The 23,375-nt window shown below is 29.4% G+C and overlaps 6 protein-coding genes and 1 long non-coding RNA gene across 9 annotated transcripts; 5 read left to right on the top strand and 2 right to left on the bottom strand.

Moving 5' to 3' along the window:
• Positions 1-1,557: 1,557 nt before the first annotated feature.
• On the bottom strand, positions 1,558-10,284 carry LOC139096009 (uncharacterized). 2 transcript variants are annotated; one of them, XR_011544909.1, is made up of 4 exons: positions 8,407-10,284; positions 8,241-8,350; positions 6,234-8,180; positions 1,558-6,149 (listed from the first exon to the last, which is right to left on the bottom strand). It is a non-coding gene; the product is annotated as an uncharacterized lncRNA (long non-coding RNA). The 2 variants fall into 2 exon arrangements; XR_011544908.1 differs by having other exon boundaries at positions 1,558-8,180; positions 8,407-10,278.
• LOC139096005 (uncharacterized) lies at positions 2,119-10,240 on the top strand. 2 transcript variants are annotated; one of them, XM_070647603.1, is made up of 4 exons: positions 2,119-2,195; positions 6,096-6,428; positions 6,876-7,313; positions 7,377-10,239. In XM_070647603.1, the coding sequence occupies exons 2-4, from the start codon at positions 6,161-6,163 to the stop codon at positions 10,079-10,081; spliced, it is 3,411 nt and encodes a 1,136-aa protein (XP_070503704.1). In that variant the 5' UTR covers positions 2,119-2,195; positions 6,096-6,160; the 3' UTR covers positions 10,082-10,239. The 2 variants fall into 2 exon arrangements, with proteins under 2 accessions (XP_070503704.1, XP_070503702.1); XM_070647601.1 differs by lacking the exon at positions 2,119-2,195 and having other exon boundaries at positions 4,157-6,428; positions 7,377-10,240.
• A 240-nt stretch (positions 10,285-10,524) lies between the features above and the next one.
• Positions 10,525-12,994, top strand: LOC139096006 (phospholipase A2 inhibitor). Its single transcript, XM_070647604.1, has 4 exons — positions 10,525-10,675; positions 10,766-11,003; positions 11,067-11,464; positions 11,523-12,994. Exons 1-4 carry the CDS (start codon positions 10,664-10,666, stop codon positions 12,435-12,437), a joined length of 1,563 nt encoding a protein of 520 aa, XP_070503705.1. The 5' UTR covers positions 10,525-10,663; the 3' UTR covers positions 12,438-12,994.
• Positions 12,995-13,663: 669 nt separating this feature from the next.
• On the bottom strand, positions 13,664-15,340 carry LOC139096007 (cytochrome P450 6j1-like). The gene is made up of 3 exons (XM_070647605.1): positions 15,032-15,340; positions 14,792-14,977; positions 13,664-14,668 (listed from the first exon to the last, which is right to left on the bottom strand). Exons 1-3 carry the CDS (start codon positions 15,247-15,249, stop codon positions 13,993-13,995), a joined length of 1,080 nt encoding a protein of 359 aa, XP_070503706.1. The 5' UTR covers positions 15,250-15,340; the 3' UTR covers positions 13,664-13,992.
• Positions 15,341-15,977: 637 nt separating this feature from the next.
• Positions 15,978-17,999, top strand: dind (diamond). The gene is made up of 3 exons (XM_070647440.1): positions 15,978-16,077; positions 16,153-16,343; positions 16,409-17,999. Exons 1-3 carry the CDS (start codon positions 16,021-16,023, stop codon positions 17,841-17,843), a joined length of 1,683 nt encoding a protein of 560 aa, XP_070503541.1. The 5' UTR covers positions 15,978-16,020; the 3' UTR covers positions 17,844-17,999.
• Positions 18,000-18,271: 272 nt separating this feature from the next.
• Positions 18,272-19,659, top strand: naz (nazgul). Its single transcript, XM_070647442.1, has 4 exons — positions 18,272-18,540; positions 18,598-18,786; positions 18,847-19,381; positions 19,453-19,659. Exons 1-4 carry the CDS (start codon positions 18,360-18,362, stop codon positions 19,601-19,603), a joined length of 1,056 nt encoding a protein of 351 aa, XP_070503543.1. The 5' UTR covers positions 18,272-18,359; the 3' UTR covers positions 19,604-19,659.
• A 313-nt stretch (positions 19,660-19,972) lies between these two features.
• LOC139095898 (UDP-glucosyltransferase 2-like) lies at positions 19,973-23,000 on the top strand. The gene is made up of 4 exons (XM_070647441.1): positions 19,973-20,354; positions 20,477-20,593; positions 20,658-21,289; positions 21,955-23,000. The coding sequence occupies exons 1-4, from the start codon at positions 20,054-20,056 to the stop codon at positions 22,459-22,461; spliced, it is 1,557 nt and encodes a 518-aa protein (XP_070503542.1). The 5' UTR covers positions 19,973-20,053; the 3' UTR covers positions 22,462-23,000.
• The last annotated feature ends 375 nt before the right edge of the window (positions 23,001-23,375 follow it).

The following is a 23,375-nucleotide window of genomic DNA, read 5'->3' as shown; positions in this document are numbered from 1 at the left end:
AACATAATCGGCTGTTGACATAACTGCATATAAAATTTATGGATAAATTCTCTAGATTCTTCCTTTAAACCTTCATAGTTTTCACATTCTATTTTACTGAGTGCTGTTGCAAGTTTTGACATCTAGAAATAATTACTTTAGAATTTCATTTAACTTTAATTTTAAAACTTACTATTTTTTGAGTTTTTTGACAAGCAAGCACGATAATACACAAAACTGTTTGTCCAAGAACAAGAAAATAAATTGTTTCTGGATAATATGTAGGTAGGCAATAAAAGAGACATGCTTTAAGTAAATAAAAAAATTAATTAATTTGAAGTTTTTACCTGGAATTTTTTTTTGTTCATTTCCATCAACTAATAGTACAAAAATTACATATCCTGATGCTGTTATGGCAATCACAAGAACAATTAGAAGATTTAAAATTGTCAATCCCATGCTATCATTTACTAAGGTTGCATTCTCGTAAAGCATGTTATAAATCTTTTTAGCGTTTATTAACTTTTTTGACACAATACTAGGAGTATATATTTTTTTTGATACTATAATACTGTCGTTGCTATACATACCAATTTTTAATGATTCTGATTTAAAAATATTTACAATTATTTTCTTCAACGATTCCAACTGATAGTTAACAATGACCACATAAAAGGTGAATTTGAAAATTGTTGTCAATAAAAAAATTACAGGAAATATAGCAACTGCTAATAAATGAGTTCGATCACTTTCAGACTGGGTAAATAAAATTAAATGTATAAGTGAGAAGAAAACAGTAATTCCAAATAGAATGAATTTTAATATTCTGCCAACTGTTTTAAAATCAATGAGCATTTTGAATTCCACAAACATTACTTCTAAGATTGATTCGACATTTTTGTAAAAGTGCTTAATTTTCCTTGTAGAAAAAAAGGATTGTACAGTACTTGTTATTATAACAAAAATCATTCCAAACTTCATAGAATTCTGTACAGCGTAGGTCGTAATTTTTTGTTCTAAAAATTGTTTTAACATTTCTTCATAATCTAATAAAATATACAATGCAGCAAAACATAGGATAAGTGAGGAAATAATAATAAAATACACTCCACGAAATAACGAAGGTTGTCCCGAAGATTCTTCTTCTCCAAATGTTTCGAGAGAAAAATATTGAAGTCCCATGAATTCAAACAAAAATCCAAAATTTCTCAACTCTCCACGAATTTTATTATACTTTATTTTACCCATATTTTACTCTAGCTTTTAATCTTGTGCTTACTGCTGATCGACTAAAAATGAAGTACAATAGCAAACTAAAAAAAAGGATGCATGAGAACTTTTAAAGTATGGTCGTAATGTCCTTTAATAATACCATCGCGAATCTAATTTAAATAATGTATTTTTACATATGTACATACATATTTCTTGCAAGCAAATATACTTTCACATGATTAACATGAAGGGAAATATTTGAAAAAGCTTTTTATCTAATCTATTTGATAGCAAAATTTCATTAATTATGAATATTAATGCATTGTTACATATGACACGTGCGAATAGTGTGAATAAGGTACATGCTTGAAAATTTTAAATAATTTTTATTAGGTTAAAATTTCTATTTTTATGTACATTTTTAATTTAATCTACAGATAATTGTTCCTTATTTCCATAAGCTTCAAAACGTATTCACCTGAATAAATATCTATCTTGAATGAGACATACGTACATTTAAGGCGCCAGGGACGTATTCAGAAAATTTTCAAGGTTAGTTCTAGAAATTTTTTATGAATGAAGCCCATACCTCCCTAGAAACACTTCTGAATGAAACATTTTTGAAGTTTTGTAGACTTTATTGTGATTTTTTATTATTCGAATATTTTCAAAATGTATTAGTTTATGGAGCTATTTGAATAATTTTGGAACTTAATAATTTTATACTTAGATGTCACTCATATAATGAGAGAAAATTTTAAGGCTAGTAAAACTTCTTCTTAAGGCGATTTTCTATATTTCCTGCTCAATTTAGTACGTACATTTTTCTCACTATCGTTTGATAATTCATATATAAAGGCTCCCAATTTGTTCTGTACGAACAATAACAGTTGTCAAAAAAAATTAGTTTAAATTAGTGCTTCGTTGCGTTGAGATTGTATTCTAGGTAGCTTGATATTATCAATAAATAAAAATGATTGAATAAACATTAACTTCAAAAGAAGGTGCGTTAGGAAATGCTTTTTGTTTTTTCGTCATGCAAGTCATCATCTTAAGTTAAGCTAATTATTCTTACATATTATCGTAAATCTCTTTCTAAACTCTTATGCAAGTCTCTCAAAATTATGAAATCTAGTTGAACACGAATAGTAAAATCGTGATCCGCATTGCATTTGTGTAATGAAATACAAAAATTGAATTTTCATTATTCTATTTTAACTTTATAAGCCACTACTCGTCACTAAATCGGTAGCTTACTAAACAAATGTTAGGTCCTGAGATAAACTACTAAGCTTTTGGCTTAGTAAGTAATAAAAAAATAAATTGTAAACAAAAAAAATTGCATTTTGCATTTTTTGTGACTCCCATAAGCCACTGGCTTACAATTAAAAACTGTCTCACTTCTGTCTCAAGGTAATTAATAGTATACCGCAAATTACTAACAGTAAATTATTTAAAAGCTTATATAAGGGCATTAAAAACTTCATTTTACTTTTGAAAATGAAACAGAGTATTACCGTACGAGCAAATAATAAAATGATTTCATTTCAATGTATTACAAGTGAGTTTAAAAAAAGTAAATCCAACATTTATTTCAAAAAATTGCGTAGGCTAGTTCAATAATCCAAACGATACTGTAAACTATACAAACATTCAATAAATTATTTTGTTCTTACGTGTCCTTTTTCGCTTGTCGTAATTGTGTTTAATTCAAGTTTTTGTTGCTATAAATTTAATACAATCCTTTGATGTATTCCGATTAAGTATGAACATCTGTGAAAATTACAATTTGCTTCATATACATAATTTGCTAATTTGTGATCTAATATAATAAACAGTGTATTTAAATAAAAAGAATGAATGAACCTCCAAATGCTTTTAAGGTTTGTGCTACTATTTAATACATAATATATTTAAAATTTATAAAATTCGTCATCATTTTAAATTTGAAAGAAATATTAAGACCTTTACAATGTGTTTATCATATTCCAATTTGTTGTTTATTTAATAATTTCATTAAAAGTTGGTCACACACAAAGTTTTTAATGCTATCTCTTATATCGCATTTTTGTTGATGATCACGTTCCACTTTGTTTATAGATTAAGTGCTCTCCAGCATAAATAAATTTCCAAGAACAATATTGAGTCACAAGAAAAGTATTAGAATTTACGCGAAAATAAACCATAAATTTTTTGGTAGTATAATTATCTAGGACATGACTATAAAAAATCTATTTTGAGATAAAGATAAAAAAAATTAGAAACAGTGAAAGCCGCTTTATGCTATTCATAAGTTAAATGCGCTAATGACATTTTATTATTAAACGTAAGATTCTATATTTTCATTTCTATTATATTCGATACACACAAATCATTTTCAAGCATGTGTAGTAGAAGTGAGAATTCCTCTTCATAGTGTTTACAATATTAACGTGGCTTTTAGCCTATGGCTCCCTTTATTGCATACTCTAACCATTTTATACAGCGTGGGAATCATTGTGAATGATTCACATATGATTTTAAATGGATAGAACAATGTCCTTTCATATGTTAGTAGTGTGTAAAACTTCAATATAAGTGGACATATTCAACGAAATTATCCTTTTATAAATCGAAGTAAGTTATAGTTTTATGACTTAATTTAATTAAATTGATTAATATATGCTTTTAAAAGGTCTTAATAAATTTTAGATTATTTCGAAAGTTTATTAAAACTGACTTAATCAAAAACTAATGGACGAATCACTAAAGTGGATTATCCTCGATTTTGGATTTCCCCGATTTCTATATGATTTAAGTTCTAGTCATAAATTCATAATTACTTTAAGAATCTGAGAGATTTCATATTCCTTCCAAACTCTAATCTGAAAATTTTGATTCCTTAAAATTCATAATGTATTACTTTTAAAAGCTCAGTATAATACATGTTTTATTTAGGAACAAAATTTAAATTTGCCGAATAATAACAATCTAAGAAATTCTAAGTCTTTTTTTTTAAATGTGAAGCTACGGAATCTCGAATAATAACATTGCATTACATTTTTATGAAGTCTCCATGAAAATGTGTACAGAGGAGCTCTGTATACATTGAAATAACACTCATAAATGAGGACTAAAATAGAGTGTGCACTGCCTTTTATACCAATTACACTTGTCACATTCGTAAGTCGCAATCACAATCGTATTATAAATTAATCTAAATGTTGTTCGCTATTATTGTGTCAGAAGGGGAGATAAATGAATCGACAAAAATTGATAACGTTAGCCTTGATTATTAGGTTAGCTGCTGATCAAAAAATTTATTTTAAGAATAAATGACTAGCACATTTTAAAAATATTTTTAATCTCTTAGGTATTTAAAAAAATAAATAAAGTTCTTACGTTGATATCAAATCATATTTATGCTCTATAGTCAGAGTACTGCGTTTTGTTCTTTAGAAAATATTTATTCATTTTTCATAGAATATGCATGTATGTTTGAAATCCCTGGGTACTTACCTTTCCATCATTTCTATTAAATTATTTATTGCTTTTATCGCTTTAAATAAATAAACTTCAATTTATCTAATCTGCACGATAATTTTGTTAGGCATTTTTAAAATTTGTAAACTGATCCAATAGTTTAGCTGACTGTACTTGAGACTTAAAACTGTATGGTAAAAATTTAAATGTTAAACTTCTCGAACTAATTTTTTCTTAAAATTTATAAAGTTCAAAAACTGTTAAGGTCTTTAAAAACAATTCTAATTTTGGCAATTATTAAGGAATACGTAAACAAACAAAATAAGAAAAATGCGTTGAAGCAGCATAAATTAAATTAAATTCATTTCAAACTCATTTTTTCATACATATGAAAAATTTTCTACGGATTACTAGCCTTATCACTTGCAGAGAGTACTTGAGATCTTTAGAGGGAGTATTAAAGAGTGTGACTGAGTGCGGGCGCGTTCAGTATAGAAGAGAAATTCATTTGTGTCGTATAAAGACTTGAGTATTGTTTTACATAAATTCATTTGAATACAATCATATTTTATTTATTTTAAATTGAGTCAGAAATTTTATCACTTGAAAATTAATATTTGTGTCTCATTTACGAGCCATTTTAGTTTCATTTTTTTGCAACAGACAAATCCGATCCGAGAAAAAGATGAGAATAAAAATTGTGTTATATTGTGTGTTCTTTTTGTTATCGCTCAAATGTATTTCAATATACTGTCATAATCTAAAAGTCTCATGGATGAACTCGAAATTAGAGCAAAAGTGATTAGATTTAGAAAATTATCAAGAAAAGTGAAAATCTACTTTATATTAAAATATTTTATATTTGATTGTATAATCACGATAATAAATTTACTATGAGAATTACATTTTACGGAAAACGAAATTTTTGATTGATAAGCCAAAGAGAGGAAAAACGGATGATAACGCAATCTTATCAGTCTTAAAATAACAGAAGAGAGAAGAAATATATTTAAATGTGTTAGTGAACATATGTCGATTAACGTCTACTCAGAAAAAAATTATTCATCGTTATGATGACGATCTAGTGCTATATTCTGATATTTGTTTATATCGCAAATTTTCAAAAAAAATATATGAATACAATGAAAAAAACTTAATGAATGAATGCCAAGAATTTTGGAATTGAAAATAGAAAGGCTGATTAAAATATTAGAAAAAATAAAATAAAATAATTAACAAAACAACAAAAATGAGTGACGAAAAAGTTGAAGAAAAATGTGAATCACAAAATAATGTGATTGATAACTCAATAATTAATAATACAACAGCTTCAACTGTCAATTCAACTGTTTCTACTACTACAATACAATCAACTAGTGAAATGTCATACAATGACGTATCAAAGGATACATTACTCAAAACTTTATTATCTACCTCCACAGCTCTGTCATCGTCAGTAAATACACCACTGTCAACAACAATATCAACTATAGTTCCTTTAGAAAGTATGATTACAAAAGAAGTTAATGATACTCAACTAAATTTAAAGAAAATTTTATATGAACCTGAAAAGGACTTACCAAAAGATAAAGATCAGGAATCGTCTGTACAGAGTGTTTCTCAAAAGAATTTTACAGATATACAGATAATAGATGATGATGATCGCCTTGTGATAGACATATCAGACGATGAAATTGAAGGCCTTAAAAAGAAGAAAAATAAGGCCAAATCCATGCCAATATTAGATTTTGGAATAGAAGGAACTAAAAATACAAGTAAGTGAAAATAAGAAGTATTTCTGTGAGAATTCATCAAAATCATATAAAAAAAATTAAATGTAATTTGGAGGTATTTCTCCAAAAGCATCAAATAAAGCTTGACTAAAAATTTTATTACTGTCGTACTTCCTACGTTATTGACTCAAATGCTCAACTTTTTTTTTATTTTTGTTTTTAATTATTCTTACTTGTTAAGTTATTGTACGAACATTTAATCATTCACATCATGTGCCCATCATAATAGTCCTTACTACATTCTGCCCTTTTAAACAAAATTTTCATTAAAATTAATTTTCACACATTTTATTTCTGTTTCTCTTGTAACGAGTGAAGAAGGGGGTCCATAATACCCGATTAGTTAATTTATTCATAATCCTCATTAATCTTACTATTGATCATTGAAATTGTCCCTTTACGTCTAAAGTGAATTAAATATATTTACAGATCGCATGCCTAAATCAATAACATATAGTGTAGAAACGACTGGAATTAGTAGTAGCTGTGTAAAAATTGATATTCTTACATCAACTGGATCATATTATAATCTAGATGCTGTCGATATGTCAAAAGTAGTAACATCGATACCAAAACATGCAAATATATCTTTGAATGATGAGCTCAATATATTAAGTCATGAAATAGACAAGCAAATTAATAAGAAAACATTAGAGATCTTAGAACTAGTTAAGGAATATTTAGGAAATCAGTTGAATGAAGATGAATTTCATAGCAGAATGAATGATATTGGTAATGTTTCGGTTAGTGATCTCTCAACAATAGCCAAAAAATTGATAAAAAGACAAAAATTTGAAGCAAATCCAAACCAGAAAGACTTTATGAGAATGAAATTTCTTCAATTTCCTACAAGCTCAAAAGATTTAGGTGAGTGAATTAAACAGATTGATTATATAAATAATTATCAGGTCTAATTGATTTATTCTACAGTAAATTATTTTAAGAATCTTATTCCATCAATGAATAAGGAGCGGTTCGTGAATATGATTAAATTCTACGAGATAATAATCAAGGAGATGTTCAATTTAAATAAAACCAAAATTCTTCAGTATCTTATTGATTTTATGGTCAAAAGGAAAAATGCTCAATTAGATATGTTGAATTATAATTATGAAACAAACAGTTCACCCAATTTGATGCAGAAAGTGTCATCGACATTTGAAATGCCCGATTCTACACAAAGTATAAATCCACAAAGAAAAATAGCTAAACTACAAACTGATACAAGTTACAATTTTGTTATCAGATCAGATCCGATTTATCTTACGGCTGGTTCGACATTTATGACAAATCATCGAGATGTTATAAAATCTCGTATTTTTTCTCGTGTTCAAAATCATAATTTTGAGAGACGACCATTTGATAATCATATTCTAAAAGGACGAAGAATGGCTCGTCGGCTTATGAATGCAATAAATGAAGAAGACAAAAATATCCACAATATGATTGAAGCTAATAAACAATTTGACACGGTATCAGCTGAGATAAAATCTCAAATGAATAATATTCCCATATTACCTGCATTGTTATCAAAAGGAAGCTCATTAGAAGAACATTTGTTAAAACCAAAGATTGAAAATGAATCATTTCCAACGTTAAATTCGTCTAAAGCTGACTCTGTTTCTCCAATTTTGGTTGATACACCTTCATCATCTCCTCCTATTCATAAGATTATCAAACCACAAATATTATCACAACAAATTCTACAAAGAGCTTTCAGTGACAGATTTCCTGCTGTATCAATGAAAGAACAAATGACAACATTGGAAAAATTTCCAATTTTAAATCATAAACCTTCAATATCTTATCAGAATAACGTCCTTCCAAATCGTCAATCATTAGAGCAACAATCGATAGAATCTAATACATCATCAAATACTCGGGAACCAATGATTAACGGACAGCTATCATTAAATGAAATCATAACTCTTAATCAAAATGGAACTGAAATCATACCTACCCCAATATTGCGCAATACAATAACATCTCGTCGTAAAACTATTGATGTTGATCATGCACCGGCTATAAAAACTAATGTAGACGTCAAAAAGATTCAACCTTTTCCAAATGAAGTAATAAAATCATCATCTTTACCTGTAACAAAGTCTAGCTTAAGCTTTTTGTATGAACAGTCACAATTGAATAAGCAGGCATCTAAAATTTTAAAGAGACGACAAAGTTGTCATGAGAGAATTTTCACTCCAAAACCAACAAATGCAAATAATATTGAAAGACATTTTATGAATTTTATGAATGGTGAATATGAATCTAAAAAGCGAGAAGCTGAAATGAAGCGAATGCCAAATTTGGCATTAAATGATGGAAAATCATTACAATTTCAACATAAACAACTGGATACTCAAAAACCAACACCGCCTCTCTATGCACAACAAAAACGTGTAAGATTCATGAGCGATGAAACTTCAGAATTACCCCAACGAAGTCCACAAACAGAAAGAACACAACTTACTCCGAATTCTCAAAAACCACATCAATCCGAAAATTCTTCTCCTCGTGCATTATTTCGCGAAACTTTACAAAATTCTTTAATGCAGCCACCATTAAAACCATATCAATCGACAATTGATTACCAGCGTTATCAGTTATATTTTGAACGAGAGTTACGTGAAAGAGGGTTTGTTGATCGGGTAGAAAAATTACAGGATGGAGATTCAAATCCAGTATCTTTAAATCGTCCATTAGAGTTGGTTTCACATGTACCTCCTGAGCGATATCTCCAACATCCAGAACCAACACAATTGAACACTTTTACTAGTCCAAAACTTACAAGGCCTTTAGATAAATCTCCAAGAATACAGCACCGTACACCAATCATGACAAATGATGAAAAAGCAACACTTGTGGCTTACAATCAATTACAAAGTTTACATCGTGATCCATCAAATTTAACGGCTCAACAATATTCCGAGCATTTAAAGCAGCTTCATCAATTTAAGCAAATGCAAAAAATTTCATTAAATTCTTCACAAGGATTTTATCAAGATCGTTCAAGTCAATTATTAGATGGACGAGATAATTCGTACAAAAATCTTCAACAGTCTTTCAATCACCAATCAGAAAATGTTACTTCTGCAAGATTCTATCCGTCACAAGGAAATGATATGTCAAACGACAAAGAACAACAATCTCTGCAAAGAAAATTAAAATTAAAAGCAAAGTCTACAAAATATGTAGAACCAAGTCAATTATCAAAAGCTTATCAAAGTACACCACGTTCAACCTATTACACTGATCCTTATACAACACATAAGAAACCTCCTACACCAACAAGTTATAACCTTTCGCAAGATAGACCTATAGAGCAACATTCACAAGAACAATTATCTGCATTTTATAATATGAGAACGGAAAGCTCAATAAATTCACAACAACTTCAATATCAATGGATGCTTGCACAACATCATCAACAACAACAGCAACATCAGCAACAGCATCAAAACTTAATGAATCAACCAGCTCGTCCTATCCCTCGTCCAGCAATCCCTTCTCCATTCAATGATGCAAAATTAAATGGAATTCCTCCAAATCACAATATCTTTTCTCATAATCCAATGCAAACATTTTCAAACCAGCAGTCTGATTTTTATCGACGTTATTTCCCAAAGAGTTTCTAAAGACTGTTATTGTAATCTTTTGCATTTCATTCTAGTTTTAATTTTAATATTAATTTTCTACGTACTTTTTAGCATTAATAATTAATTGGCTTAGTGTCTTTAAAGAATTTGTTATACATGTGATAAGTTTAAAGCCAAAATATGTTCATTTTTTTAAAATAAAAATCGATTTTTTTAATAAATTTATTTATTTTTACTAGGTACCGTACACACATTCAATTAAGTACCTACCATTGATATCACGAATATCACTATGATTTTTTCACTCAATCTTTTAAAATTTAAATAGGAATAACATAACTGTGATAAAATTTAATTCCAATTCTGCTTACCTAGTTGTTGGCAGAAACGATAATTTTCAGTTTACTGAACACATCTATAGATTAAAAAGTAAGGTTTTATCGTAACGCTGATAACGATAAAATTAATAATAGATAGTATAGCTACGCTTGATAAGGAGTAAATAGTATGAAAAATCTTCAGTCATACTTTATTATTCAAGAGGAACTATCGTGATTCCGTTAAATTTACTTAAAATATTAAAGAAAGACTGTTTGGGACTTGCTAGAACAAAATAGTATTATGGTGAAAAAAGTGAGAATTTTCTACTTATAAATTGGAACTTCAAGCAATGGTCCGAATGAGAGTTTAAAATATAATTCGGTGTATTTTTTTATCTTTCAGTATTTTGTGTTCTATGTGTTTTTGTCCATGTCGTTGCTTTCACTTGAAAAAGTGGTAGTGACAGCTGAATCCGATGATAACAAATATGAGTCAGGAAATGAAATTTGTGAAAAATGTAATTGCACAGTTCCTAATGCAGAGGATGATAATAAAGAGATTTTTACTATCGATTGCTCGATGAATACTCTGGAGAATATATTTTCGGAATGGCCAAAGGATTTAAGTGATAGTTATAAGGGTAAAGAAATTATATCTGACTAACGATTAGGTCCGCTATCAATTTTTATTTTATATTTTACAGAAATAGTTTATGTAATGTCATTTAATACTATAAATAAGCTGCAACAATTTCCATCGTCGGAAGCTGCTCTATTTTTTACATGCAAAAATTGCAAATTATCAGAAATAGCCGTTAATGCATTTATTGACGTCAAAAACATTGTGTCATTAGATTTATCTCATAATAAACTTACTTCAGAGTCCTTACATCCTGACATATTTAGAGGACCTCATTCTGATGAAGACTATTCACCAATAAATTTGCAGATGCTCGATTTAAGTCATAATGAGATTAACTTTCTCGATGAAAAATTATTTGAGCATACTCCAAATTTAAAAAAGATTGTTTTAAGTCATAATGACCTTAAAAACATTGCCGATGGAACTTTACAAACTTTAGCATCTTGTCAACATTTGGAGGTAAAAATTACAATGAATTTTTATAGACTTAATTATTTAAACTTAATTTTATTAACAGATATTACATTTAGAGCATACAGGAATATCAGATCTTCCTTCCGAATTGTTTGAAAACATGAAACATTTATCTGAAATTATTTTAAATGATAATCAATTTTTGGAAGTTCCAGCAAGTTTATCATTAATTGGATCAAGTTTAAAAGATCTTCAGATCAACAAAAATCCTATTGAAGTGATTAATTCACAAAGTTTTACTGGATTGGAAAAATTAGAAAAATTAAGCATCAGCTTTATGGAAGAATTGAAAACGATTGAGAAGAAAAGTTTTCAAGATCTTCAAATGTTGGAAGTACTTCATTGTACTGAAAACAAAAAATTAACTGATATGGATTTGGAGGATCTTCTTAAATTGTTTAATATAAAAGACTTGGATCTTACTAATAATCAATTAAAAACATTGAGCTTCGGTGAGCTGATTGAAGTTGAAAAGTCTGATAATTCTACGAAAGCAAGAGAGTATTTTAATAAACTGCACAATTTAAAGCTATCAGGAAATCCTTGGCATTGTGATTGCAGTATGATTAAAGCTTTGGAATTTTTTAATCACAATTCAACTTACTTCAATAAGGCAAAGAAATCAGATGAAGCTAGATGTAAAAGCCCTAGTGATTTATCATCAAAACTCCTGTATCTCTTACCATTTGACTATGTGTGTGCATCTGATTACAAATCAAAACCATTAAAAATTCCAGTCTATGATCCTCCACAGTTTCTACGTCCAAAATCCATTATGTTAACAGTTGTTTCCATTGTAATTGTTTTGGTACTTGGTGTGATAATTGGAATTTTGATTGTTTGTGTCACAAGACGTTTAAAATCAAACAACGATATTAATTCTAATCCTATACGCTATTCGGCTGTAAGAAATTCTACAATTTCAAATACTGTCAATGTTCCTTATCAACAACCATAAAACATAATTTAATTAGGTTTATGATTTTATTATATTATCTAGAGTTAGGCACTTACAAAGTAGTCGTATACGAAAAAAGCTACTTAATCACATATCTTTTGAAAATGCATTTAATACTATATCTACTTTAAGATCACTAAATTGTGTGGCATAATCGTAAGTTTCAGTGACAACAGATATTTGAAAGTCTTGAATGATTTTAAAAAGTATAGATTTAATGTGATTTAGTGCAAAATCTGCACAGAAACACGATCGCAATCCGAAACCAAAAGATAAGATTGGTTCATTTAGTTTGCAATATCTGTTGACATCAAAAGCTAATGGATCAGAAAAATTTTTACAGTCATTGTTCATATGTATTATAGGAATTTTAATTAAATCTCCTGAATAAAATTTTAGTCTTTCTCCATTTTTAGTTTCAACTGTGCAATTTCGATTACATACTCGATTAATATTATTAATTAGAGGCCATTTCCTTAAAGTCTCCAAAACAAATAAATGTAGTAACTTAGAATCACAAAATTGTTTATAATTAATAAAAGATTTCCGTAATTCAACTTGCATGCTTTCACTTATTCCGAGTTCCCGAATAGCACAAGGCGGCAAAAAAAGACGCAAGTCGGTCGTGCAACCGGTGTTCGCGGCACGACATTACGTCGACGCGGCGTCGACGCAAAATTCACCCTGGCGTCGACGTAGCGGCAACGCAAAATTCACCTTGGCGGCGACGCAAAATTCACCTTGGCGGCGACGCAAATTTCATCTTGGCGTCGACGCAGCGGCGACGCAAAATTCACCTCGGCGTCGACGCAAAATTCACCTTGGCGTCGACGCAGCGGTTATAAATGAAGAAAATTGTGATTCGACGTACAATTTTATTTCGCGTCAATTCGGCGGCGTTTTGTACTGCAAAACTCATTAGTACAAAAATATTGGAAGAAAACAGTGAAAAAATATAAAATATTATAAATTAGTGTAGAATTGAGTGATAAAGGGAAGAAAAAAAGGATCAAATTTAAGAAACAAGGAAACCACTTGTAAGTTTTAATAAACGTAAGTATAATTAAAGAGTTAATTATTAAAAAAATGATAAAAACGTAAGTATGAAAAAAAACGTTCCAAAAAAAAGATAGGTAAATTGAAATATTAAATTTAATGCTTAAATGTTTTATTATTTAATTATTTGTCTTCAATGTAGGTAACTGATAACAAAACTGATGGTTCAACTTCTGCAGAAAAAAAAATTTAATTATAAATTTAATTTGTAATAAACAATTAATAAATCCATTCTTTAATAAATAGAATTTTGTAAAAATGATTATTGTTGTTTATTGTTCATTTTTTTAGTGTCGTTAATTAATAAATTTATGCTATAATAATTTCAAAATTCAAACCGACGTAAAGTAGTCTCCAGGGCGCCGCCGTTTTTTTTTCGCGGTGCCGCGCTCCCATACAAATTTTTCGCCGTGGCGGCGACGCCAGGACCGCCTTGCGTGGTTTTCTGCGTCGACGTGGCGGCGACCAAATCGGTACGAAATCCGCCCCTGGAAAGACGTCACGGCGCCGCCACGTCAAATGCACGGTTTTGTGTCGCCGTGACGGCGCCGTCACGGTATTTTCCGTCGATTCGCAGTGCGGCGAGCCGCACTTTTTTCGACGTAGCGTCGACGTGACGGCAACGCTGTGCTATTCGGGGTTCATAGCAACATGCTTGAAATAATTTTGATGTTAGGAAAAAGCCGTCAATAAAGAAGGCGAAAATTTGAAGGATTATCTCGTCGTGCTCATTTGATAATAATTTTTTGTTTTTTAATATATAGTCTATCAGCCCAATCTTATCTCCATCACATGTGCAACTCATTTCTTTATTTGCATAAACTCTAAAAGATTCGTATGCGGAAGAGTTTATTATCTTAATTTGAAATAATTTAGAGATCCTAGGAAAGTATGTTAACAAAATAATCTTAATTTTTCCACTAAGAGATGTCATATCTTTCTCGACCTGCTTCATTATCTTTAATAAAATTACTTCATCTTCATTTCTTTGCGATTTTCTTCCAAATATTATGTCACAATATGTGTTGACTAGAAAAAGTTGAAAATTGAACATAATATTAATACTTTTCACTGCCTCATGATCTTTCCATAAGTGATCTACTAATAGTTCTGAATTTGAAACATTTTGTTCATGATGGCATTTTTTGAATGTTTCGTTTGAAAAATAACTTTCCCTGAAATAAGATTTGTTCATCAGTAAATTCTAATTACATAAAGGTATGTTCACAAATGACGTCTATGTTATAGATTTTAGTCGTCATGAATGAATTACCCCTCATGCAATTAAAATAATTTACATTAAGTTTCTCATACTCATCCGGTTTTCACCTCTTTGGTTGAATAATGACTTGTTTAAGACATGATCAATATCATAAAAGTCACGATTTTTAAAATTGTCATGATAATCAATGGTTATTTGTTTTGCTAAATTTAGATCTTTGACTATGATTGTTGGACGCAAGAAGTTGAAAATGCCGAAAATCCTTAAATATAAAGTTATTTTAAATTCAGTTCAGAATTGCCTGCATAATACTTACTTTTCTGTTCTAAAGTATTCATAAATCCAATGTATTGATTTTTCGTGATGTTCTAACTCTAGTAACGTATTAAAAAAGTTTCCACAAAATAATGCCGGTTTTATGTACGCAATACCTCTCAGTTTGAAATAGTTACGATTTTTATTGGTTACTAGCCAACCGACTAAACAAATGAATAATAAAACTAGTAACACGACGATTACAAAATGAACTTCCATCGCCAGCTACTATCACATGACTGTATACAAAACAATTCAGAAATATAAGCATCAATTTACTTTAATAAGTTTAATTGAAGACATACATTCATACGTGCACTATTTTCATTGTCAAATATACCTATTTCAATTGTATTTGTTTAACATAATTTAGAAGCATGTCCATTCATTACATAAATGAGAATAAATAGGATTTTTTTTCCTTTTAAATTTTATACATGTTGAACAAAGATAAAGCAGAGCTCGTAGTCGACTCGAATTTTATACGGAGTCAAGTTGACTTTTTCTTCATACAAAATCCGAGCTTACTTCGAGTTTTGAGAAAAAGAAAAACTGCATTCGAGCAAGTTGAATTAGTGAAAATTTTCTTTACTTGATCAAGTGCAATGATCTGATTGATTCTGAAATCATATTAATCATCATAAAATCATGTAATAAGTTTGTATGACATTGCAAATTGTTCCGAATCATTGGCGCATTAAATAAACAAACACATGCACGGTTTTAACAGTTTTCTGATATGTACATTAAGATGCCTTCACATAAAATCTTTATTTTCAAAGTTTTTTTTTGTTTAATGCCTAATATTTTAACTAATATTTATGTAATCTGTAAAATCTTAATTAAATTTCATATTGATACCTGAAGTTATAACCCGATTGTTATTTATTTTTTATCAACTCTAACGGCAAAAAGAAATTTAAATTGATGTGTAATGAGTTTTGATATGTAAATTTATAAGGAGCATGAGTAATTGTTGTTTTAATTAAAATGAATAAATTAAACGTAATTAAAAGCCAAATTTTGTGTGAAATCACTCAAAAGGATGTAAGTAAAAGGATGCAATTCAAGAACATACTAATCATAATCAATTTACTTAAAATTTTCATTTTTAAAATTTAGGAACTGCAAAAAAATTTAATTGTGCAAATATTATGTTCCAAACGTTTGCTAAGTGATGATTTGGAGAGCTTAGAGGAAGTTGTTAATGATTTTAATCTTGAAGATACCAAAAAGTCGAATTATTTTACATTTTTGTCGACATCCGGCGTGGTTCTGTCTTCATATGGAATTTTTCACTATCTCAATAACAAGTAAGAATTTTCTACTTAAATTAACATATTGACATTATAATTTTAAATGAATTTTTGTGTTACAGCATCCGTTACTTGATTCCATGTCTTACCGGTGCAATTCCTATCATATATTTGAATAAACAGATGAACATAAACCAACGTATATTTTATGAAACTCAAATGAAAGATTTTATCAAATCACTGGATGACTTTGAGTTTTCTGTAAAGAAAGCAACAAACTATATCAATGATGCTAATTATATAAAGGCACAGGCAGATAACTTAAAGCGAGTCAATAAGGATCGAAATATTTCAATCGATATTTTGAATCTAACAAAGCGTGTTGTTCGCGCTTTATACTGTTTCCTCAAATATCTCGAATATTGCTTCAAGATTGATGAAAAATATAGTTATTTCTACCAAGATATTGATGATGTTGACAATTGCAAATTGTTAACTATAGATTTCAAAGATGAAGAGAATGATCCTCAAACTATGCTGAAAAATATATTCGGTCTATTTGCTTATGTTCAAAGTCATTTATTGCTACGAATTGGATTCATTTTTGCCACAAATCTCGAGGAAGGAAAATTCATTATAAAGAAGAAACTCTGTGATATTACTAGCAAAATTAAGCATCAAACGTCGCTTTTACCAAGTTTTCTTCTATTGCAAAAAGAAGAATCTGATTTACAAAATAATATTCAGAAATTAGTTGATAATGAAATGAACAAGGCTATATCGAAGGAACTAATCAATATTCGATCATCTACAGTTGATTTTACATTGAAAGTTTTATCTTTGGTTTTAAATTTGAAAGACTATCAGGAATTGTTGATTCAACTAACGAACAATTACCAAAACTCGAATAAGGCTGAAATGGATGATGTGATGAAGTATTTGGAAGCACTTGGCTCTAAATTGTCAGATTGTTCAGATGAACAAAATCGAATGTTAATTTTGATGAAGAAATATTTGAATAAGGATATTGAAGAAGCCAAAATTAATTCAATGGAAATTGAAAAGGCAGAAAATGAAGAAAAACCATTGAAGATTGCAGAAGAAAATCCAAAACAAAGTGATGATTTCTTTTACGTTGATCCCGATAAAGAAAATTTTGGAGAAGATATTGAGAAGAAAGCATCGGTCAGTGCTGATGATTTAGACGAAGAAGACTTACAAGTAAAAATAACCAAGAAGTGCTTCAAACCAGTATTGGCTCAGTTAAAGGAACGAATTGTTACAATTGATGCAGACATGAAGGAACGAGAAAAGAAAGTTCTGAAAGAAAAAGGAATTGAAATTACTGAAGATCCTGAGAATAAATTGGATTTAGATGATTATGATTCTGATATTGATTTAGATTGGAAACGCCAACAAAAGTTTGATCGCAATCGTCAAAAATATGATAAAAATCGAGAATTTCTGCAAGCTAAAGGTCCAATAAATTTACTCTCACCAGGAAAATTCCCAGTTATGAACAGTTTCATAAGCTTGCAAGAAGAAATATTAGAATAGTTGGTTACTTCTGCATTATGCACCAATTATGTACTTAAAAAATGATCTGCGTATTTTTTTTTTATAAATGTGAAAAATTGAAGCTTTAAATTGGAAAATATATAAAATCGAAGATAATCTAAATAAAGGAACGTTAAAGGTACTTATTATATTTAATTTAGAAACATTTTAACTTAATTGAAAAAATTACTCGTTTATTTTCCCTTTCCGGTATGTGAATTGCATTTAATAAGCATACGCATGTGTACTAATACTTGATACTAAAAATAACGAGATATGCACATTTAACTGCATACATAACTGTGATATATGTTAAATCGAATGAATATTTTTTTATCTTCCTTAATTTAATAAAATTAAATCATGAAAACTTAACACTAGATGTATAAAATTGTTTTTTGTTGCGACACCCCTGATTATCAATTGACAAAAAAATAATTTCAACAAACAGAATCTCATTTCTGAACTGCACTGTTAGTTGAAATAAGTTTTTTCAATAGATCATACAGATAAAAAATGGTTGAAGATATAATCGAATTGTTCCGTGATGCTGATCCATTTAAGACATGGTGGCCATTTATAATAGCATTCTTAGTCTTTATAGTAATGACTGTAAAGTCATATATGGGAGGTCAAAATTGTCCAAGTGAAAATACAATTAATGATTTGGTTGTTCTATTAACTGGTGCTGATGGTGGTAATTATCAACTCTAAATGTGGAAATTATAGTGATTAATTAATAAAATTTTTAAAGGTATTGGAAGAGAAATTGTCAAAGAATTGGCCAGACGTGGTGGTCATATTATCATGTGCTGTAAAAATTCTGAGAATGGAGAGAAGATAAAGAAGATTATTATGAAAAGCTTACCAAATGCTCGTATTGATGTTCGTCAGCTTGATTTACGATTTTTTGAAAGTGTTACAAAATTAGTTAATTCAATTGGTAAATTTATGCTTAATTAAGTTACATAGCATAGTAAACCTTTTTTCATTCACGTTTCAGAAACGGATTATAGCAAAATTGATATCGTAATAAATAATGCCGGCGTTACTTTTCATCCATATAAAAAAACTGCAGATGGATTCGAGACACATCTGCAAGTAAATTACTTGAGCCATTTCCTAATGTCATATTTATTGATCCCTATGTTAAAAAAATCAAAACAAGGTCGTATTATAAACGTTGCAGCACATGCATACGCCACAGGAAAAATGAGTGTTGATGATCCTTTGTCAAACTTATCAATATTTCATCCACGGGATGCTTTTGCTCATTCAAAATTAGCGATTGTATTAAGCACCAAAAAATTGGCTAATTTTTTAAAATCAACAAAAATTACTGTCAATTGTTTATCTCCTGGTCTAGTTCGTGGAACTAATCATATGAGACAGTCTCCTCTCATGCGATCATTTTCTGCAAAAATTTTAATGTTACCTTGGATGTGGATTTTTATGAAAACACCTAATCTAGGTGCACAAACAGCTATTTATCTTGCGACTGATAATTCGTTGTCGACCGTGACTGGGGAATATTTCAAGTAAGAAAACAGCATGCCTTACAGTTTAGCATTCACTAACATTCTAATAATATTATCATTCCAATTTTTAGTGATTGTGTTCAATCTGATGTCGTTGATATTGTAAAGGATGAAGAACTTGGAGATAAACTATTTGCCGAAACTTTGCGTGCCTTGAAACTTGATGGAACTAATCTAAATATTTCAATTGACAAATTTAATGACTCAAAGAAAAAAGTTTAATATTTTTTATGAAATTGTTGAAATAAATGATGAAATGACGGTGTGACTATACATGATTCTATCGTATTTTAATATATTTATGTACCTAGTTCTTGTTTGCACATGTTTATTTGTTCTGATAACTCTTAATTAAACATTAGTTTTTTAAAGATGTTTTACAACCGTGATTCATGTAGGGAGCATCACCTTAGAATGGCGTGGTTTTCTGACGAAATTTTTGATTTGAAATACCAATACATGTCTATATTTCACGTACTTTTTATATTATATGCACAGTGTATATATGGACTGTAGTGGTAAATTTAAGATAAGATAACCAATTTTCAATATCGTCGTACTGAATTTACTGAATGTGTCAATTAGGTAATGATTTTAGTTAGTATTATAACTTCAGTTCAATAGGACGGTTTGATTGTTAACGTACGGAGAATATAGTTCACATCATAAGAAATGAGATTTCTTATCAATCTCGTGGTTATCATAGCAGTGACTAATGCGGGAACCTTAGCTGCAAATATTTTAGCAATTTTTCCCGCACCATCTTATTCACATACAATTGCGTCCAAAGTGCTAACTCAAGCTCTTGCAGAGCGTGGTCATTATGTATATCTAATAACAACAGATCCACGACCTATGAACCATCCAAACATTACTCAGATCGATTTGAGCTTTAGTTATAAAATGTGGGAGGATGGCTTTGATTTTGTGTGGTACAAGGAAAACAATATAGGAGTTGAAGTCATGATAAAAGGTGAGAATTCACAAAATTTTCAAATGTTTGGTAGACTTTCTGCAAAAACCACAGTCATTGGCCGTTTGGATTAGTTGAAAAATCAATTTAAATTCCTTTCTTTTCATGGATTACTTCTGAAGCATTTACGACGACAATTTACGATGTTTTAGTTAAACAGTTAAATTCAACCGGTGTACAATATCTTATTAATCATCGTGACGAGTTAAAGTTTGATTTGGTAATCATTGAAGCTATGGGTACGCAATAACTTGACGTTATATCTCTTATCATGATTATGATTAATATTTTTTTTTTATTTAGGCTTTTTGCCATACCATGCATTTGCGGATTTGTTTGATGCACCATTAATTGGATTTAATTCGTTTGATGCACCAATGGAAGTTCATTTAATGCAGGGAAATTTTGTGAATCCATTTGTGGTTAATGAGGCTGCATTATTTCCATATGTAAACCATCGATTGTCATTTTTTGAACGCTGGAATGTGCTGAAAACTTTTGCGAAAATTATTTACACTATATCCATAAGACCCGATATATGGAATCGATATACTAGCCTAACACATAGATTTTTCCCAATGATTGATGCATCTCCACTAGAGTTACTGCACAAAATTGAATTTTTAATGGTAAATACACATCCAGCATTAGGATTTTCTCGCCCAATGGTACCAACAACAATTCAACTAGGTTTTATTCACATTGAGGATGCCAAGCCTTTACCAAATGATTTACAAAAGTACATGGATAACTCAAGAAATGGTGTCATATATATGAGCTTAGGATCTAATGTGAAATCATCAAAACTCAATCCAAAATTCGTTAAAATATTCCTTCGAGTTTTTGAGTTACTTGATTACGATGTGATTTGGAAATGGGAATCGAACGTAATGGAAAATCAACCAGACAATGTTTTAATCTCTAAGTGGCTTCCAGTGAGTTTTCTATTATTTTATCTCAATCATTTTAAGAATTTTAGAGGACACACATTACATACACGCTTACTACACATTTTTGCTTTATAATTAATTTTGAGTATGTATTAATAATCAGCAGGATCCAACTTATTGCGTTTAATAATAATCACAAGAAAATTCACAATTACGAATTCTTAGTCATTATTCATTTATAATACCTACCTTCCTATTTATTAGTATTCCATTATCATAAGCAATAAAGTGTATAAATGTATATTGTACACCTTATAATACATACACATGTGCATATCTAGTTTCTATAGTTCAATTTTCAACCAATAGACATTCATTTGTTTGAACTATATTATTGAGATGTTCAGTTCCTGGTAGTTACCTATCTATCTTTAACAATATTGCGAATAACTGTTTTTCTTAGGAAGGAAATTAAAAAGCACATGTCGAAAATAAGACGCAGTTCTTTTTGATTCGAGAATAATCCCGATTATGGATCATCTTTATCGTAGTTTAACTTTTCGCAATTGCTTAGGAATTTACGTAGGTTACTAAGGCATTCTTAACTGATAAATGTTGATTACTCACAAATTAATTTAAAAGTAGAGCTATTAAGTTATATATTTTGTTGAAATGCTATTTTAAATTACAATTATGTCTTTTAATTTTAGCAACGAGACTTATTGGACCATAAAAATATAAAGCTGTTCATTACTCAAGGAGGCCATCAATCTATGGAGGAAGGAATTCATTGTGCTGTTCCAATGCTTGTTATTCCATTTTTGGGTGATCAGTATGCCAATGCAAATCGTTTAGAGCAAAGAAAAGTTGGAAGTCAAATTGATCTTCTTGAGATGACTGAAGAAACGTTAAAGGATAAAATTTTAGAGGTTCTTAAACCTGAATATAAACAAAATATGATAAAATTGAGAGATTTAGTTTATGATCAGCCAATATCATCATTAGATAAAGCTATATTTTGGACAGAATATGTGATCAGACATAAAGGCGTCAAACATTTAGAATTTGCTGGAAGAAATGTTCCTTATTATCAGCAATACTGTCTTGATTTTATAGCAATTTTCTTAATATCCACTAGTTTAATAGGATATATTGGAAATAAGTTGTATAAAAAGTTTTTTAAAAATATCATATCAAGAAAGAACAAAATTGAGTAGAGATGAAGAAATTCAGTTTATTCTAGTTATTATTTCTCTCGTCTCTTAAACTTAATTTCAATCATACAACATAGAAAACACAATGATTTTACTACAATATATTGAAAGATTATCTAGAGGTCTATAGACTAGACTATAAAAGTTCAAGTATCAAGATAATCTATGATACATCTGCAATGTCATATTCAGTGATATGAAAAGTTCAAACTGTCTAATCAATCTTAAATGATTCCAAAAAATTTAAAGTTTTGGATTATAAATAAATTTTGCATCAAGAAAGCAAGTTAAGGAAAAAATAACGTGGTATAAAAAAAATACAGTGAGATTTTTAAAAATGAAATAGACTTTTTATGTCAAAGCTTGAGTCTCGCCAAATAATACGAAATCAGCAGAAACGTAAAAATTTTTTTTGATAAAGAGCAAAAAAAGGAACAAATTTTAAACTATCTCTCTCGTTTTTATTGTATTAATACATAATTAAGTTAAGAATGAAAAATTGTACGATAGGTGAATAAACGAACATTTACTTTTACTAAAAATGTGTCTTTTGTATGTTTTCTAAGTCATTAGATTTCACACTTCAATATTAGCTTAATTTTACGATGCATGTTCTATAGTCGAAGTAGAACGAAATCTGAGGTATCGGGCCATATTTATATTATTTTATCAATGTAAAAGTGCCTTTCTTCAAACTGTAGGAAAACAGACTGGAAATCTGTATCCATCTCTCTTTTAAGGACGAAGCAAGATATATTGATGTGTTCATACAAAAAGTTGGTCGATTTTAACGGTCAAAAATTTGATTTTTTATGTAAACACTAACACTATGAAAGAAAATTTGTAAAATTTATAAAAATTTAAATTGCAAAATTTTCTACTTTTAAATGAATTTGTTAGTAAAGGAGCATTGTAAA

This window comes from Chironomus tepperi, unplaced genomic scaffold, assembly GCF_022539635.2.
Source record: "Chironomus tepperi strain 1889 unplaced genomic scaffold, CSIRO-AGI_Ctep_v1 contig_376, whole genome shotgun sequence".
NCBI classification, from domain to species: domain Eukaryota; kingdom Metazoa; phylum Arthropoda; class Insecta; order Diptera; family Chironomidae; genus Chironomus; species Chironomus tepperi.
Note: the sequence above shows the minus strand (reverse complement) of the source record. Positions and strands in the feature narration are given on the sequence as shown.